At 40.4% G+C, this 17,189-nt stretch overlaps 3 protein-coding genes and 1 long non-coding RNA gene across 7 annotated transcripts; 2 read left to right on the top strand and 2 right to left on the bottom strand.

Annotated features, from left to right (window-relative positions):
• Window positions 1-4: 4 nt before the first annotated feature.
• On the top strand, window positions 5-392 carry LOC116650645 (uncharacterized). Its single transcript, XR_004303662.2, has 2 exons — window positions 5-146; window positions 202-392. It is a non-coding gene; the product is annotated as an uncharacterized lncRNA (long non-coding RNA).
• Window positions 393-524: 132 nt separating this feature from the next.
• On the bottom strand, window positions 525-1,493 carry LOC6629332 (nucleolar protein 16). Its single transcript, XM_002053837.4, has 3 exons — window positions 1,309-1,493; window positions 957-1,247; window positions 525-896 (listed from the first exon to the last, which is right to left on the bottom strand). The coding sequence occupies exons 1-3, from the start codon at window positions 1,404-1,406 to the stop codon at window positions 656-658; spliced, it is 630 nt and encodes a 209-aa protein (XP_002053873.1). The 5' UTR covers window positions 1,407-1,493; the 3' UTR covers window positions 525-655.
• Window positions 1,494-1,769: 276 nt separating this feature from the next.
• CstF50 (cleavage stimulation factor subunit 1 Cst50) lies at window positions 1,770-3,289 on the top strand. Its single transcript, XM_002053838.4, has 3 exons — window positions 1,770-1,924; window positions 1,983-2,847; window positions 2,909-3,289. Exons 1-3 carry the CDS (start codon window positions 1,854-1,856, stop codon window positions 3,245-3,247), a joined length of 1,275 nt encoding a protein of 424 aa, XP_002053874.1. The 5' UTR covers window positions 1,770-1,853; the 3' UTR covers window positions 3,248-3,289.
• Window positions 3,290-4,209: 920 nt separating this feature from the next.
• On the bottom strand, window positions 4,210-16,982 carry ttk (zinc finger and BTB domain-containing protein ttk). Of its 4 annotated transcripts, none has more exons than XM_032434829.2 (6): window positions 16,667-16,982; window positions 13,658-14,044; window positions 13,024-13,545; window positions 12,728-12,832; window positions 12,557-12,641; window positions 4,210-6,832 (listed from the first exon to the last, which is right to left on the bottom strand). In XM_032434829.2, exons 2-6 carry the CDS (start codon window positions 13,799-13,801, stop codon window positions 5,238-5,240), a joined length of 2,451 nt encoding a protein of 816 aa, XP_032290720.1. In that variant the 5' UTR covers window positions 13,802-14,044; window positions 16,667-16,982; the 3' UTR covers window positions 4,210-5,237. The 4 variants fall into 4 exon arrangements, with proteins under 4 accessions (XP_032290720.1, XP_032290717.1, XP_032290729.1 ...); XM_032434826.2 differs by having other exon boundaries at window positions 16,694-16,982; XM_032434838.2 differs by lacking the exon at window positions 16,667-16,982 and adding an exon at window positions 16,171-16,279.
• Window positions 16,983-17,189: the final 207 nt, after the last annotated feature.

The following is a 17,189-nucleotide window of genomic DNA, read 5'->3' as shown; positions in this document are numbered from 1 at the left end:
AAACCGTCAGAGACAGGCAGTCGGTTGACGATGAGACCGAGAGACGATCCGAGCCGATGCACGATGATGCAACGCCGAATGGCTGACAGAGTAGCCACCAACTGGGGCAAGGGATAGACATGGGATGACAAAATTGAGAATTGCGGGTAATTTTAAAAGTCAACAGTGATTGACAAGCCAATGTATTTTTGATTACGCTAGCAAGAAGAAGAACACTTGAGTTGCCGTTAGCTGTTCGTGGCGGTCAGCTGTTTTCCTTTTAATGTGTGTAACGAACGTTGATTTTATTACGGTGGAATATCTATCCTCGAGCCAGCATATTTTATTGAACGAATGCTTTCAAAGAAGACATTCAAACGATGCTGTTTTGACAGTATTTTTACACATAAATGCTTTCTGTTGAAAAAAGTATCTATAGTACTTTGAAAGGTATCACATTAAACAAAAATTGAACTTAAATCTTCGGTAATCGGCAATCTGCCATTTGTGGTGAAACTTAAATGGGAATGAAAATTTCCCTTCAGTTTAATCAAAAATTTCTGTAATATACTTTAATATAATCAACACAGAAATAAAATTTCTATCAGAAATTATTTATACATTTGTATACATCTATACGTATATGCTTAAATTCTATTCTAGGCCACAGCAATAATCATTTCCATTCACTGTCCGACTCGTATTCTGGCCAATCTGGCTTAACGCCCGTAGGAAGCTTTTTCTGCTCCAGATATTCATTGAATTGTTCTGGTATTGACATGAATCTACGTATTTTCAATCGAAATTGCCTCCATGTCCATTGGCCATGATTGCGACGATCTGTCACCATGGCCTTGTAGTTGAACTTGTGTTTGTCGAGGAAATACGAGAGCTCCTTTACCACACCCTTGGGTAGTCTAAAAATGCATGGTATTTCTAAAGCATATTAACCAAGAAGAGATATCAAATCGGCTTACCTGAACTCTGGATCGGCTCTTCGATCAATTGCCATCTGTTCTAGGTCTTGGACGACATGCCCGCGTTTTGGTTTTTCAGGCTCTGGTTCTGCGGCCTTAGAGCCTAGCGCCGCCAGCTCCTCTTCATCGAGCTGCTCCTCCGTGAAACCATTTACAATTTTAACAGCCTCAAGCCTTTCGCGCTTATAGTTGGGTATGCCCACCGACTTGTTTGGATCGCTAGCCAATCCCATTTCACTGAAATTGGTACCCACGCGTTTACTTTCCAGCCACAATTTCTTCATTTCGGGACTGCCAAGTGAACATGTTTTATTAAGGGCAACTAAATATGCTTGCGCGCTGGGTAACTTACTCTTTGATGTTTCCAGTGGATTTTCGTGTTTTGTTCATTGTTTTGCGATTGACATTGTAGCGGTAACGCTTACGCACGTGATTCTTGCGAATTTTCATCTTTCGTCTTTAAAATTGTTAACAACGAATGCTATAAAAACAAAACAATTGCACGTGTTGCGGCTGTATGCTATTGAAGTTTGAAACAATCGAAATTAGGATTGCGGCACGTTATTTCGTTTGTAATCTCATTATCGATAGCTTAACAGCACAGAAAGTGACTGCTATCGATAGGCCTCGTTTAAAGTAAACATATCGAAATATCGATGTTAACAAGAAAATATGATTTGAATGGTACGGAATATTCATGCATTTCTATGTTTGATTTAAATGTATGACAAGAATTTATCCCATGATAAGATTATATGCACTTGTGATATGTTGCTGCGATTCATTGATTTTCAAACATCTTAAATGGCGACCAGCAAAGACCGTCTGCCGCCAACATCGATACATCAACGTTTTTAATGTTTGCTCACATCACTAATTTTATATTTATAAGGAAAGATGCGCGACGAGATTTTGGATCCGCATAATTTGGTTAAAAACCGAGAAATATTATACCGGTTAATGATAAGGTAAGCTGCAATTGACCACGCATAACATGAATAAGTTATTTAAAGACTCTATTTGTAGCCAGTTAATGTACGATGGCTTGGAAAAATTTGCAATGGAGCTGTCAATGCTGGTCAAGGCGGATCAATGTGCGCCAAGTGAACGTCTGCTGCATGTCATGATATCGGGCATGCAGACAATGGCTGACAAAGATAAAACCAACACGGATGATGTGCTGCCTGGCATTGATCTAGAATTTGAGCCGGAGGCATCTGCACTGGCGCCAGAGCCGCATTCCTATGAAACTGCATATGTTACGTCGCACAAGCAGGCTTGCCGTGCTGGTGCCTTCAGCTTTGATGGCTCTCTGGTAGCCACGGGCAGTGTGGATGCTAGCATCAAAATATTGGATGTGGAGCGCATGCTGGCCAAATCGGCGCCAGAGGATATCGAGCCTGGTCGCGAACAGCAGGGTCATCCAGTTATTCGCACACTGTATGATCACACGGATGAGGTGTCTTATCTGGAATTTCATCCGAAGGAGCATATACTAGCGTCGGCCTCTCGCGATGGCACCGTGAAACTCTTTGACATTGCCAAGCCTTCGGTGAAGAAGGCGCACAAAGTACTCACCGACTGTGAGCCGGTGCTATGCGTCTCCTTTCATCCAACTGGGGACTACATAGCCATTGGCACAGAGCACAATGTACTGCGTGTTTATGACGTGCACACGACGCAGTGTTTTGTTAGCGCAATTCCATCGCAGCAGCACAAGGCAGGCGTCACGTGCGTAAAGTATTCGCCCACAGCAAAGCTCTATGCAACGGGAAGCTTTGATGGCGATATCAAAATCTGGGATGGCATCAGTGGGCGGTGTATTAACACTATTGCTGAGGCGCACAGCGGGGCGGCCATTTGTTCCTTGCAGTTTACGCGAAACGGAAAGGTAAATCGTTACTGATGATTATATGATTACCAGTTCTAATACGTACCCATTTTTGTTGTAGTACTTGCTTTCATCTGGCATGGACTCGATTGTTTACCTGTGGGAGCTATGCACCAGTCGACCCATACAGACATATACGGGCGCCGGCACCACCGGCAAACAGGAGCATCAAGCGGAAGCTGTATTTAATCACACCGAAGACTATGTACTGTTCCCAGATGAGGCGACCACGTCTTTATGTTCCTGGAACTCGCGTAATGGCTGTCGCTTGACACTGAACTCTCTGGGTCACAACGGACCTGTCCGCTACATAACCCATTCGCCCAATGCGCCCGCTTTTCTCACCTGTTCCGATGATTTCCGAGCACGTTTTTGGTATCGCCGTGCTAATAATCAATAGTTGCTAGGATTCTAATAAAACTTAAAACTATTTTACTGTTTACATTCATTCGTCTTTTTATAATTTTCTGATATGTGGCTACAGTGAACGGTTACAGGGTCTCGCATAAGTATGCTATAAATTCTAATGGTCGACCTGTCACTAGATGGCGCCAGCGTCTCTCTATTGAGTGACTATATATAAAATATTTTAAGTAAAACTAAATGCTATTTGTGTCCAGATTTTGAAATGGTTGATAAGAGATATTATTCTTACAATTTTCTAAGTTTTATTTGTAATCTATTTCAGGTGTTATTGTACTTACTATAAAAAACAATTTTAAGAAGTTTCTGATTAGGTTCAAAATTACTCAAAATTCTTCCAAACTGATTCAGAATATAAAAAAAAATTATATTTTTTCGGAATTATTAGAAATTAGAAAAATGCATATTTTTTATTTTAGAATCTTATTAATATGTTAAGTAGAAGTCTTACTAGTTTAGTGGTAATTTATCTAGATCCAGCCCAGATATCCAGATACTAAATGAAGCATTCGATTGCATTCAAAAGGATATGAGAGTACTTCGTATAGAATCTATTTATTGAGCGCATTGACAGCTTAAGTCGTAATGATTGCTTTAAGTAAATACATTTAAATAAAAAAAAAAAATACATAATACAAATGCTGAGTACTGTTTTTTTTTTGTGCGTACGTTACGTGGTGGATATATGTAGGACACTAGGCAATTATTGGGTAATAGCTAGTTGGTAGTATCCATTGTTGAGCTTAAGTAAAAAATATCAGTTAATATTCACTGGAAGTCCCTTGCGCATTTCGACAATGCTTTAATTACTATATATTTTTAAAATAACTAGACTAAATATGCTATATATATATATATAAAGTATGTGTATAAATCTAGAAAAAGTCTGCTAGAGCATAATTAAGTAGTCGTTAATTAAGTTTACAACATTTCCATGGGTTGGGCTTGCCAAACGTCACGTAGTTATAAATGTTTCACTTTCTTTTCATTTTTTTTTTTTTTTGATAATTGCACAAATAGCCAATTCATTGGATTTCCGGTTTCTTGTTTTACCAATGAAACACACCAATTATTCTACGGTCTTTGAGTATTGAACGTAATACTATATACAACAAAACGATAGACTAAAAACAAAATACAGTTTAACAAAATCACATAAGAAATAAACAAACAAAAAATAAAGTAACGAGTAGAAAGTAGCGGGTAAATTTAATTGGACGGCGCCTACTCGTTAGTTTCAAAAGCACATGTCTGTTGCATGAACGTGTGGCAAAGTAACGAGCACATTTTACTCGTTGCTGCCATTTCGACGAGTACCTAATTGCAACGAGTCACACACAAAAATGTCAATTATTAATTTAAACATAAGTTAAATCCAAAAATTATAACCATTAAGGCAGTGGGATAAAGAAATTTCCTACTAGTTAATCAGTTGCATTTGACTTAACACTAAATATTTATAAGTACATAATATCTATAGAACTAAACGTAAGGCTTTATGGACGGAATCTTGTTGAACTTATTGCTCTAACTGTAAATATTTCGCTTAACTAACGAATTTTGCTAAATGATGCGCACTAAAGAGCCTTAAGGATTAGTATTAACTATTATGCGTTTTGAGTGTTTCAAGTTCTGGCCAAGGGCGTAAGCAAAATATGATTGCAGAGGGGTTGGGCGTTAATATATTTATTATATAATATCAAATTTTTTCATGAAATGTGTTTTGTATTTAAGGAGTTATTCGTTTTTTAAATTAACTGCAGTCATTTGCCTTACACTGCTTACCCCTTTTGCACACACTCTGCCTACGCCCATGGCTCTGACAAGTGCTTAGCATTAAGTAGATTAGTATTTTACAGTTGTTTGTTTTGTTTAAGGCACGCTCTCTTTCTCTCTCTCTCTCTCTCTCTCTCTCTCTGTCTTCCTCACTCACACTGTGTCTCTCAGTTGATCCTAGGCTTAAGTCTTTACGTTGCGGTTTGCGCTGGCGGCAGGCTCTTGCCCTCCGACACCGAGTACATGGCCGGCGGTGATGGGGATGGCGATGGCGAGATTTGTATCTCGTTTTTGATGATGACATCATGCTGCAAACTGAGCATGGCCGCTGCAGCCGCTGTGGGCGTGGCTGGCGTTGGCTCCATATCCTGGTCCTGCTCTGGCTCCTGTTCCAGCTTGACAACATCCGGCAGCAGCAGAGCGTTGTCCTGACAGTCATAGGGCGACTGTTGCTGCTGCTGCTGATGGTGCTCTTCCAGCTGGCGCTGCATCTGCTCCTGCTGCTCCAGTTGCTGCTGCTGCTCCAGCTGCTGTTGTAAGTGTTCCTGCTGCTGCTGTTGCTGCTGCTGATAGAGATTTGTGTGCATATCGCCCGCTGCCGCCGCGGAGATCAAATACTTGAGCGGGCTGAAGGCGCCGATATCTTTGGGCGACGTAAAATTCTCATGCGTCATCTTCAGATGATTCTTCATTTTGTCCGGCCGCGAGAATTCCTTGCAGCACACCGGACAGGGAAACACCTTGCGATGCTTGCCCTCGTGATAGAGAAACGCGTGCCGCTGGAAGCTGTACTTGTTCTTGAAGGTCTTCTGCATGTTCTCCTTGGCGCATTCGGTGCACCGATAGACGCCCTCGACAACGCTCGCATAACGAAACAGATCCAGTCCGCGCACCGACATCTCGGTCAGATGCTCCGCCTGGTCGTCCAGCGTGGACTGCGCTTTGCGTCGCACACGTCGTCGCTGTATGGGTCGTTTGGGCGTGGCAGGCGCAGTGGCAGCCCTCGCTGCGGCGGAGTTCTCATTGTTGGTCAGCGGCGGCTCCTCAAAGCCCGGCAGTCCGGCATTCTCATCCGCCAGCGTGAGCAGCTCATGATCGGTTTCATCGCATTTGTCCGGATTGTTATCGACCACGCACAGCAGCTCCAGCTCCTCATCCACATAGTGTGCTTCGGCTGGCGGCGAAGCATGCGGCGGCGGCGCTGGCGCCTGCTGCTGTTGTGCCTGGTAATAGTCCGCCTTGAGCAGCGGATTCCCTGTGGCGGCCATGTGCAGCAGCAGCTGTTGCTGCAGGCTGGCATTGTGATTGTCGTTGTTGTTGCCGCTGTTGTTGTTGTTGCTGCCGGGCGTCTGCTGCGCCTGCCGCTCCGCCGCATTGGCCAGCGACTGCAACGCGCTGCAGCTGCTCTCCTGCTGCTGCTGCTGCTGCTGCTGCATCTCCATGGCATCATCCGCCGACAACGGCAACGGCGTTGGCACCGCCAGCGGCACCATTTCCGGATCCTTGGCCCCACCGCGCAGCTGCTGCTTGAGCAGCGAGTTGTTGTTGTGCTGCCCTCCCGCCGGCTGATTGCTTGCATTTATCGCGCGTATCTTCAGGCCCAATATGGTGGGCAGATGCAGTGAGGCGGCAGCGCCACTGTCGCCACTGGATTCGCGTCCGTTTGGCGACTCTGTTGCTGTTGTTGTTGCTGTGGTTGTTGTTGTTGTTGTTGTCGCTGTGCCAGGCGAGATATGCGTGGACGTGCCGAAAAGTCGCTGCGAGAGCTCGGGTGTGGCGGTTTGTGCTGTGGTTGGGATCGGGAATACGAAATGTTAAAAAGCATGTAACTAAGCGGAAAGCATGAGTATTCTAGTTGGGTGTGCCCGACTGCATGATACACTGTAACCATCTTTCTTTTACACACACACACACATCATGTGTGTTTCTTCTTCTCTTAACCGCAGCTTATATATGGGAAATGCTTTCTTGATCAGCTTCGGTGTTTGAGGTCCGATCTTTGTGCAATTTTCAGGGCTTAAACATGACATACAAAGCTGTCTATGTACCAAAGCCCAAGGTTCTACTTTTATTTTGTTTATTTCTGGCAAAAAGGGGTTAAGGTAACTCAAAAGAGAAATTTGTTATTTAAAAAGTCAAATAGGAGCTGCTTACCAAAATTAAATTATCTGCTATCTTATCTAAAAATCGATACTTATCGATTTCGTGTAAATAAGTCTATCGATTATTTGAAATAAACTAGAGCTGATCTTAACGATCGTTTCATTTTATTAATCGTTATTTAACTGGATCGAGGTCCAAATATATCCCGATTTATTTAGCTTTTAGTCTCAGAGTTTAGACTCGGCTAAGAATAAACATGATCGGGAATATATATATTCTTAAAAAGATCGCAGAAGCTTCCTTCTCGTGTTATAAACATTAATACAAAAACAATTTACCCATTTTGGGATATATATAAAGAAATTAATTAAAACTCAAACAACTTGTTTCTTTTTCAGAATTGTTTTTTTTTTTTTTTGCGTGTGTGTGTGTGTATTTTATTTCTCTTCACATTTGTCAGTTAATCGATATATAATAATCATTTATCGTATTTCGTAATCAAATATAACAAAATATGTTTTCTTTTTAAATGAATAATATTGCGTGATTTACTAAAATTGATTAATTTTACAAGCTTAATTGTTGTTTATTTTTTTTTTATATTTTTGCATTTTTGCTAAACCTGCGCTAAGGCCACACACGCATGTGTGTCTGCGTGTGTGTGTGTGTGTGTGTTTGTTGTGGGTATTAGCACACACACACACACACACATTACATTTGCCTTTCAACCATATTTAACTGTGCAACAAGCTCTGTTTAATATAACTTTATAATCTTTTTCTTTTGTTGTTTTCTTTGGGCATCAAAAGCATGACTGTTTAATTATAATATATATATATATTATATTATGGAAGGGATTTGATAATAAAAAATATAGTTTTTCGAGTTGGAAGTTTGTTTTATCTTTTTACTTGTTTAGGCGTGGAAATTGTTAGGGGTGCTCCCTCTTTTCTTTATGCGTGTGTGTGAGTGTGTGTGTGTGTGAATGCAAAATAAACATATTTGTATATAAAACGTAAACTAAAATTAAAGTTTAAATAAAGTACATACAATACAAATACATATTGTACATATATATATATATATATATATATATATATATATATATATATATATATATATATATATATATATATATATATATATATATATATGTGTGTGTGTGTGTGTGTGTGTGTATAGCTGTGTTAATGCCAAAAGAAAATAGATATATGTATGCATATATATATATATAGTTATTGTTGGGGTTATCGTATCTGTTGCGATTGTTGGTGGATAGAGCGTTTACTTAACTAAATTGCACTAGCTAACACTAAATAAAGAATTAAAAACAAATTATATTTAATAAATTATTGTATTTAATTATTAATGTTTAATTAATAGCTGTTTTGATTATTCTTGTTTTGTTTTTGTTTCCGATGCCAACAAAAATTGGAGCTGTATTTGTGTTTGTTTATTTACTTTTTTTTTTTTTTTTGAATGCAACAAATTCAATTTCAAATTCAATTTTTTACTCTTTGCTTTTAAACTTTTTTCAAGTTTTGTTTTTTGTTTTTGTTTTTGGAGATCGCGTTTATTCATATTTTGCATTTGTTTTTATTTGAATTGTTTATTTTTGCTGCTGCTTTGTTGAATGTACATGTTTTTCGTTTTATTTATTGTTTGCATTTTGTTTTTATTTTTTTGTTTTTTTTGTTATTTTTATTAATTTTTCTTTTGTTTTGCTTCATTTCTTTGGCGATAATTTAAGCCTCCGATATACAATATAAATTTTAATTGTTTTTTTTTTTTGCATTTTAAATGTAATTATGTAATAAATTGATAAATTATTTGCATAGTTATTTTCTGTTGCATTATATAATAAACATAATCATATTTAATTCATTATCATGTTAATTATTGTATTTAATATTGTATATAATATATATTAATGTTGCTTTTAAAATTAGTTTATTAACATTTAACGTGGACGCACACAAATCGCAACGAAACATTTGCAATCTCTCGTTGCGATTTGTGTTGCATGTTTTATTCAATTTGTTTGTTTTTTTTTTTCTTGCGATTTTCGATTTTGGTTGGGATCAGAGCCAATCCAACTTTTCTTTCAACTAGCTTCATTTGAAGGCAACAAGGTAGAACTGCGCTACGCTTTTCACACATATTTATAAACAAATTTAAACGTAAAACAAAATGATAAACATTATGTTTAGTTTTATATATATATGAATATATATATATAGGGTATATATAAATTAATTAATAGAGCTATAGCTACGCATACCAAAGACACATGTGCACATGTTTATGGATTATTATATAAATATATATATATATGTGTGTATATTATATGTATATATATATAGTTAGCATTTGTCATTAACTAAAATTTAGTTTAGTTTAGTTTTTTTTTTTTTGTAGTTTTTAGTTTTTTATTGCAACTTGGAGCGTTACAAGGATGTGCTTTATAAGGCCGCCGCGGTGCTGCATTCATTTTATCAAAAATAATATGCAAATGCCAAAATTTGCATTTCTTGTTTTTATAACTAACATTATTCTTTAATATTATTAATTAATTAATTAATTAATTATAAAATGTATTTGCTTTATATAATGTTTAAACTAGTTTGAATATAATTGCACAACATAAGTTCGTATAAAAAAATTAAAAGAAAATTATATATATATATATATATATACATATATATATGTATATGTGTATTCATATATAAATATGTATATGTAGATAGAAAGAGAGAGAAATTCTTCATGCTGTTTTTCTTTTTCTTTTCTTTTAACAAAGCCAAGTAAATAACTAAAAAACAAAAATTAACAAATTTGAAATGTTAACGGCCTCTGCTAAAAAAAAAACCCGCCCCTAGTCTATACATAATCCCCACCCTTTCCCCCCTACCCCGCAAGCCACAACCTAACCCCCCACTTAAAGCACATAAGGCACACGTAGCGCCTGGCGCTGCCTCAGGCTTTTCTTACATTCTCTTTTGCTTTTTCTCTTTCTTTTAATAGTTTTCATTTTGGAATATGCGGCTCTGTGTTTGTGTTTGTGTGTGTGTGTGTGTGTGTGTGTGGAGATTACTGCGCCGCGGCAGCAGCCGCTGCTGCCGTTGCCAGCGGCCCCAACGAGCCGCTGGACGATGATGTCGACGACGATGATGAGGTGGATAATGCATTGTTGCTTGTCGCCGGCAGCGATTGATTCGAGTTCTGTGCATTCAAATCCGGCGGCGTGGCTGTGCCAACGGCCACGCCCAGGCCCGATTGATTTGCCAAACTCGCAGCTGCCACATTGGCGAGCGCTGTGGATGGATTCTCGATTTTGTGTATGATCTTAACATGCGCCGTCATGTTATCCTTGCGCGTGAACTCCTTAAAGCAGAACGGACACGGATACACCTTGACGTTGCGCTTGTGCGAGGTCACATAGTGCCGACAGAAGTTGCTAATGTGTGTATAGACCCTGGAGCAGACTTTACAGCGATACGTATGCTCGCCCTCTTTGGTACAATAGTCGCGCACAGAGCCCTCCGTTTCGCCCTCGCCCACATTGCTGCTGAGATTGAGTTTGGTTTTTACAGTGGGCGTAACGGATATGCTGCCCGCGCCACCCGCACTGCTGCTGCTCAAATTGGGCGTGCTGCCGCCCAACAGCTCCGATTTGAGCTTAAAGCCATCGCTGCTATTGTACAGATCTAGATATTCCTGCCCAGCGGCAAACACACTCTTAACATCGCCATTCTGCTTCAGTTTGGGTCGCTTCTGTGCACGCGGCTTGGACGAGGATGACGAGGCGGGCGACACCAGCGGCGTCGATGCGGCATTCACCTTGCCAATCGGCGTCAGCTTCGGTATGCTGACCATCGACTTGCCGCCACCCGCTGCACTAGCTATGCCAATGATGTTGAGCTTTAAACCACCGCCGCCGCCTGCGCCGCCGCCGCCAGCTGTTGTTGAGGCAGCCAGCGCCGCGGTTTCCGCCTGATGTTTCCGCTGTGCTGCAATGAGGAATGCCTGCTGGCGCGCCTGCTCGTTGATGTGTTGATTGTCCGCTGATGGGTTCTGATCCTGCGACGGTGAGCTGTCCGTTAGGGGATTATATTTAAATTCCACGGGCTCATCGTATTCATCCAGCATCAGTTGCGGCTCCATATAGGATGTATCCAGGGCCTCGCCATCGCTGTCATTGCCATCTAAAAAATGTTTATTTCATTAATTGACTGTTGTGCTGTGATGAGTGTGAGTGTGTGTTTGGTGTGTGTGTGTGTGTGTGTGTGTGTGTGTAGTATGCAAAAGAAAGGCAAAAACACAAATGAACGAAGTTTCAAATCGGTTCGGAAAAGCTATAGGGATTTTCAAGCCATATTTCAACACTCTAGCAAACGCGATACGAAAACAAAATTGGTTTTTGCTTTTTGTCAGCATTTTCCATGAATTTTCATCAGCTGGAGTTTTTCTTTTTAGGTGTAACGTTTTTCTTTGGTTTTTTACGCTTTTTGTTTTTACGCGGTTTCTTTTTGCATTTTTAATTTTCAGCTACAAAATTTTGTTCAATCTATTTTGTTTAAGATTTATTTCAAGCGTCGGCCTTTAATCCCTGTGAGCTTCAACCCGATTATCAACTTGACTAATTAACTTTGATTTTCATTTTTCTTGTTCTTTGTTTTTTTTTTTTTTTTTTCTTCTACAGCATTTGTGGATTTGCATTTCTTTGGCATCGTACTAGCGTCTGTTTCTTGTTGATGTTGTTGTTGTTGTTGTTGCATTGGATACACTCACCTGGCGCTCGCAGGATGCTTCAAACCCACACAAAAAAATGCGAAACTCAGCAAATGCGCGTTCATAACGAATTCGTGTACACACTACAAAATTGAACTCAACTTTTCTCACATTTTCTTTTTTTATTTTATTTTTTTTTTTTGGTTCTGCACACCGACGCGAGAAGAAAACGTTTCGTTTTTCTTTTCCTTAGTTTTATTTAATTTTATTTTTTTAATATGAAATGCGTAAATCCCTTTTAGCTTTTCCGATAACACAATTCGAAAATGTTTGCAAATGAAGTTGTTCGAATGTTTTTCGAAAGTATTGCGAATGTTTTTCGAAAGTTTTTCGAATGTTTTTCGAATGTTACGTATTTGTATTGATTTCTTGTGCTGTGTTCCTGGATTTATTGTGATGTTAACTTGATAAGCTGATCTGTTTTGATCGTATCATTAGACTGATTGATTGATTGATTGATTGATTGATGGTGTTTTGCTTAGGACTAGCATAATAAATGTTAAGCTTAGACTAAGGGTTAGTATTGGACAAATCTTGCGCTTTACAATGTTCTTCTTGTGCATTGTTTCATAAATGAGCATGAAATGAGAGAAAAACTGAAACATTTTCCACTCACCGGAAGTGCTGTTGTCGTCTTGTTGTGCCATGCGCTGCTCTTTCCCGCTCTTTGATCTCTTTGTGGGCAGCGAGTCGCGGCTTTCCTGCAAAAGTGAAAAGGCGGTCAAAAGCCCAATCATTAGCCACAATCAACAACAAAAAAAAGAGGGCAGAAGCGGGCCACACTTACATTCAGATCGTCATTGTGCGCAGATTCTTGCTGATTGTCATCGGAGCCATCATCGTTGCCGGAATACGACTCATTGCACAGCTTGCCATTGCCCATATCCGAGTCCTATTTAGTAAATTGGGTTCAAATTAATAAAGACTCAAAGCAATGCACGTCTATAAGTTGATTCGCACAGTCTAAGCCCTTGCAGCAAGTACTTTAACAATTAGAACATTCTCATTCTCTACACTAATATAACTACAAGCTGCTAGGGTATTTGAACTGCGTGCACTTATTGGTTCTTTCTGCGCACTTACATTCATGAGGCCCTCGCGCTCAAACTCGTCGTAATCGTTGCCGGTGCCATTGGAGCTGCCGGAGAGCTTGCGGGGTCTGCCCCGTTTACGTTTGGGCATCAGGGCGGTGCTGAGCAGCGACGGCTGCTGCTGCTGCTGCTGGTGCTGTTGATGCTGCTGCTGCGTGGCAGCTGCTTGAAGAGCGGCCGCTGCGACATTGGCAGACAGCACATTTGGCTGTTTGCGCTGCTGCGGCACCAGGTACGGCTGTATGCGTTGCAATTGGGGCGGCGCTGGGGCGCTTTCTGCTGATGTGGGCTTGTCATCGTTGACCTCGGTCAGGCCCTTGATGCGGAGACTCTCGGCGACGCGCAGAAAGGCGGTGAGTCGCTCCTGATCGACAGACACCTCGCCGCGATACATGAAGTCCAATAGCGATTTCATGTCCGAATAGGGCACATCCTTCAATATGACAATCGGATGCTTTTCCGGATGATTGACAAACAGTGCATTGAAATATGGACTGCAGGCGGATAGCACCATCTGTCAAATACAAAACTAATGTTAGTTAAACATACTAAGTTCCCAGTTGATATGCCTCAATACTACAGCTAGACTAAGGCCCCCCACACGTTCAATTCATTCATTTAATTACCTTGTGCGCCTTCAGGTATTGTCCTTCGACGGCCAGCGTCACATCTGTAAAGGTTTCCGCGTGCAGCAGCTGATCAAAGACAGATAACAGATTGCTCTGATGATTGTTCCAGCGCAAACAAAACCGTTGAGATGCCATCTTCATTTGGAAGCCGTTTTTGGGGTTTTTTTTGTATTTTTCTTTTTTTTTTTCTTTTTTTAATTGTCAGTTGAATCGTTCCTTCAATTGGCGTGGAACTAACTTGGTTCGGACAATAAATTCCTTGCCTGTGTTGTTGTTTACGTATTGCATGCAATTGGTAATTCTCTATTTCATATACAAATATATCCTTGACGTCCTTTTTAGTTGATTAGTTGCCTGACATTTTGACGTTAATATCAAAGAATGCTGCAAAGGAATTCAGAGATTTCAAAGGAAACCAATTAGTTTAAAATAATGAGAATGCTAACGAGTTATTTTGTTATAGCTGCAAATTCAAAATACTTTAACAAATATGTTTTGATCTTCACATAAATGTATCCAAGTGCATAAAAGCCCTGTTCCAAAGTTACGAATCCTTGTTCAAACCATGTCAAAAGGATGGGTTCAAGGAAATTGGTTTAACGGCTGGCGGGGAGCCTACAATGAGCTTGAGCCGAGCTCTGAACGCTTCGTCACTCGCTCATAAATTAAATGCAAACCAAATTTAATTTAACAGACGACCCGCCAGGTCAAATAGACGGCAAAGGTCTGAATATTATGCAGGCAGCGGCAGCAGCAGCGGCAGCTAGGCAGGCAGGCAGGCAGGAAAACAAAACGAAAAAATACAACAACAAAAAAAAAACAACTAAATGAGGAAATCTAAATGGAAATTTCAAATGTGTTTCAAATGGGCAAATTACAACAATAACAACCGCAGCAGAGCAGCAACAACAATAATACACCCACACACACACACAGACACAGACACAGAGCACGCACCGATCACAGCGCCTCGACTGGCATGTGTTTGTTTATGTGTGTGTGTGTGCGTGTGAGTCTTCGAATATGCTTGCCTGTTGCACGACCCAGTTGAAATGGCTAGCATGAAAAGGCACAGTGAAATTCACATGCACACAGGGAAATTTAGTACTCAAGTCAAATTTCCATTCAATATGAATGTCGCAGGTGACATAAGAGTAGCAAAAACTCATTATCAAAATTTAAATATACAAATTTTCAAAGAAATATGTTTGTTTCTTTATTTCTATATGTAAATTTTAAACGTAATATTTGTAGCAAAAGGGTCTAGTCTAACAGTGGAAGAACAAAGTACCATATTGGTGCATTTTTAGTACTGTGGCAACCTTGGGTGTTGCCTTCATTACGCACTGCTTAGTTTGAATGTTGGCATCCATTCACCATTATTATTTCAAACTATGAAAGGAAGTTTGCATAAAATTTCCCAGTTATATTGATGAATTGCTTGAAGTGCTGCCGCTGCTGGGTTTTTGTGGGACGATGTGCGCCTGCGTGCGTGTGTGTGTAGACTTGAAATTTTGCCAAAGGGTGTGGAAGCTTAGAGAAACAAATTAAAGCGAAAACACACACACACACACACACACACAAACGCACGTACACAGCTTTAGCAACAGGCACGTAAATTGTGTAAAGGAGAATCAGCAAAAGTTTACACAGCAACAAAACTCATTAAATTTTCGTATAGCTGAAGTGGCAAAAGTAAAACTTGGTAGAACGCTCCAGATCCGGCATATCCAAGTAGCTGGAGACACACACACACAAGCGCGGGCGCGCACACGTTGATAAATATTGTTCATAGCACTTATCACTTGATTTATTTTGCCTTTTTTTTCTTGCTTTTGTTGAAACTCCTTAGCATGCTCGCACACTCTCATGCACACATACATGCGCGGCAGACACATACACATGCTCTGTCCGTTTTCCTTGCCCCTTGCACTTGTTGCTTATGTTTGCCAACGCGCTCTCCTTATCTTATCGCACGGCTCTGCTTTGTACACTTAATTTAAAATCATTAATTTTACAATTTCACTTGCTGTCTAATTATTACACATGCCTTTCGCTTTTTGTTTATGCTTTTGCTCATTTTCTTTTCTTATTTTCTTGTATTTTGTTATTGCAATTTTCGTAGTAATTGTTATTGTTTCGTAGTGCACTTGTTCAAATTAATTGAATGGGCTGCCAGTCACTCAAACTAAAATCTCAGAGAGCGCGAGAGTGAGCGTTAGACACTTGCCGCATATTTCTACATAAAAACATTGTCGCTCTCTTACTCTTACACACACACACACACACACACTACTGCGAATGGCAGCGGAGAGCTTTTAAAGTTCCATCGCAGCTTTTGCAGCAGTAAAAAAAAAAAATTTGCTTCGCTGATCTAGCGCAGTGGCATTAATAAATAGTTTTTGTTTGTGCGCTTTCATATGTACGTGCATATATTTTTGAAAGAAACAAATTGTGTTGAATTTATTGTTTATAAATATTGAACTTTTTAAAACAAGTGAACTTCTTACATTATGCACATTGATAACTATTTAGTTTATATTCTGCTGAGTTTTAAGTTACGCTTGCCGCTGACACGTCCTCACTTGAGCGGGCCTCACGAGCGAATGAGCGAAGTCAAAACGAATGAAATGAACAAGTCAAAGTCCTCGCGCAGGAAGCCGACTGCGCAGCCCCGACACGCACGCACGCACACAGGCACACACAGGCACATACACACACGCACACGTTCAGGCACACACGGATAGGGCGCATGATAAGCGCTCGTTGCTAAGGGGTGGGAGGCGGGCCTGCGGAGATCACTTTACATGCGCTTATTTTTACACCCCCTTGCGATGGCAGTCGCAGCACACACACACACTCACACACACACACAGTCATGCAAACATATACATACGTAAGCTATATGTTTGTATATGTATATGTGTATTTTCAGGCACTTTTGGGACATGCGCGACTTTTGATTCAATGGGGGCGGCTGGCATTGGCAAAATAATTTTCACGTACTTATTTCACATTTCTTTCTATATGCACCTTTCTTTATTGGCTTCCGTTAACTGCTGACGCCTGCAGTTTTCCTTTGCTTAACTTTTACTTGTATGTTTTTGCACGTTTTGTTTAATTTTAACTTTGAAACTGCTTGTTTTTCTTGCCGTTGTCGGTGCCCAAAATTTCCAAATGGAAATTTTCACAATTTGGTGCGAGTGAGAAAGATAGAGTGGGAGAGGGGGCGCGACCGAACGAACGAGCGAAACGCAATGAAAATCTCTTTGCCGCCAAATTCGTCCGTCTCGTTTGACACCAATACACTGACTGAGCGATCCTCGGCTCCTAAACGACGAGCCAAGCGACGACCGAGGCCTCTGCTGCTGCTGCCGCTGTTGCTGCTTCTTCTTCTTCTACTTGCCCGCTTATTAGCTTCTTGCTACACACACATAGACAGCAATCCTACATCCGTCGGTCGCAGTTGTGTAGTGCGCCAGCTGCGCTGCCAGCAGCGCAGTCAACGTTACGCTCTCACAAAAGGAAC

This window comes from Drosophila virilis, chromosome 2 (genome assembly GCF_030788295.1).
Source record: "Drosophila virilis strain 15010-1051.87 chromosome 2, Dvir_AGI_RSII-ME, whole genome shotgun sequence".
NCBI lineage: Eukaryota > Metazoa > Arthropoda > Insecta > Diptera > Drosophilidae > Drosophila > Drosophila virilis.
Note: the sequence above shows the minus strand (reverse complement) of the source record. Positions and strands in the feature narration are given on the sequence as shown.

Bases quoted from the DNA above. Each gene is read 5' to 3' on its own strand.
- ttk (XM_032434829.2), bottom strand. From the start codon at position 13,801: ATGAAGATGGCATCTCAACGGTTTTGTTTGCGCTGGAACAATCATCAG. The intron at 12,833-13,023 runs GTAAGTGCGCAG...TTTACTAAATAG, and splicing joins AGCGCGAGGGCCTCATGAAT to GACTCGGATATGGGCAATGG. The intron at 6,833-12,556 runs GTGAGTGGAAAA...TCCCAACCACAG, and splicing joins AGACGACAACAGCACTTCCG to CACAAACCGCCACACCCGAG.
- LOC6629332 (XM_002053837.4), bottom strand. From the start codon at position 1,406: ATGAAAATTCGCAAGAATCACGTGCGTAAGCGTTACCGCTACAATGTC. The intron at 1,248-1,308 runs GTAAGTTACCCA...TTCACTTGGCAG, and splicing joins TCCACTGGAAACATCAAAGA to TCCCGAAATGAAGAAATTGT. The intron at 897-956 runs GTAAGCCGATTT...ATGCATTTTTAG, and splicing joins AGAGCCGATCCAGAGTTCAG to ACTACCCAAGGGTGTGGTAA.
- CstF50 (XM_002053838.4), top strand. From the start codon at position 1,854: ATGCGCGACGAGATTTTGGATCCGCATAATTTGGTTAAAAACCGAGAA. The intron at 1,925-1,982 runs GTAAGCTGCAAT...CTCTATTTGTAG, and splicing joins TTATACCGGTTAATGATAAG to CCAGTTAATGTACGATGGCT. The intron at 2,848-2,908 runs GTAAATCGTTAC...TTTTTGTTGTAG, and splicing joins AGTTTACGCGAAACGGAAAG to TACTTGCTTTCATCTGGCAT.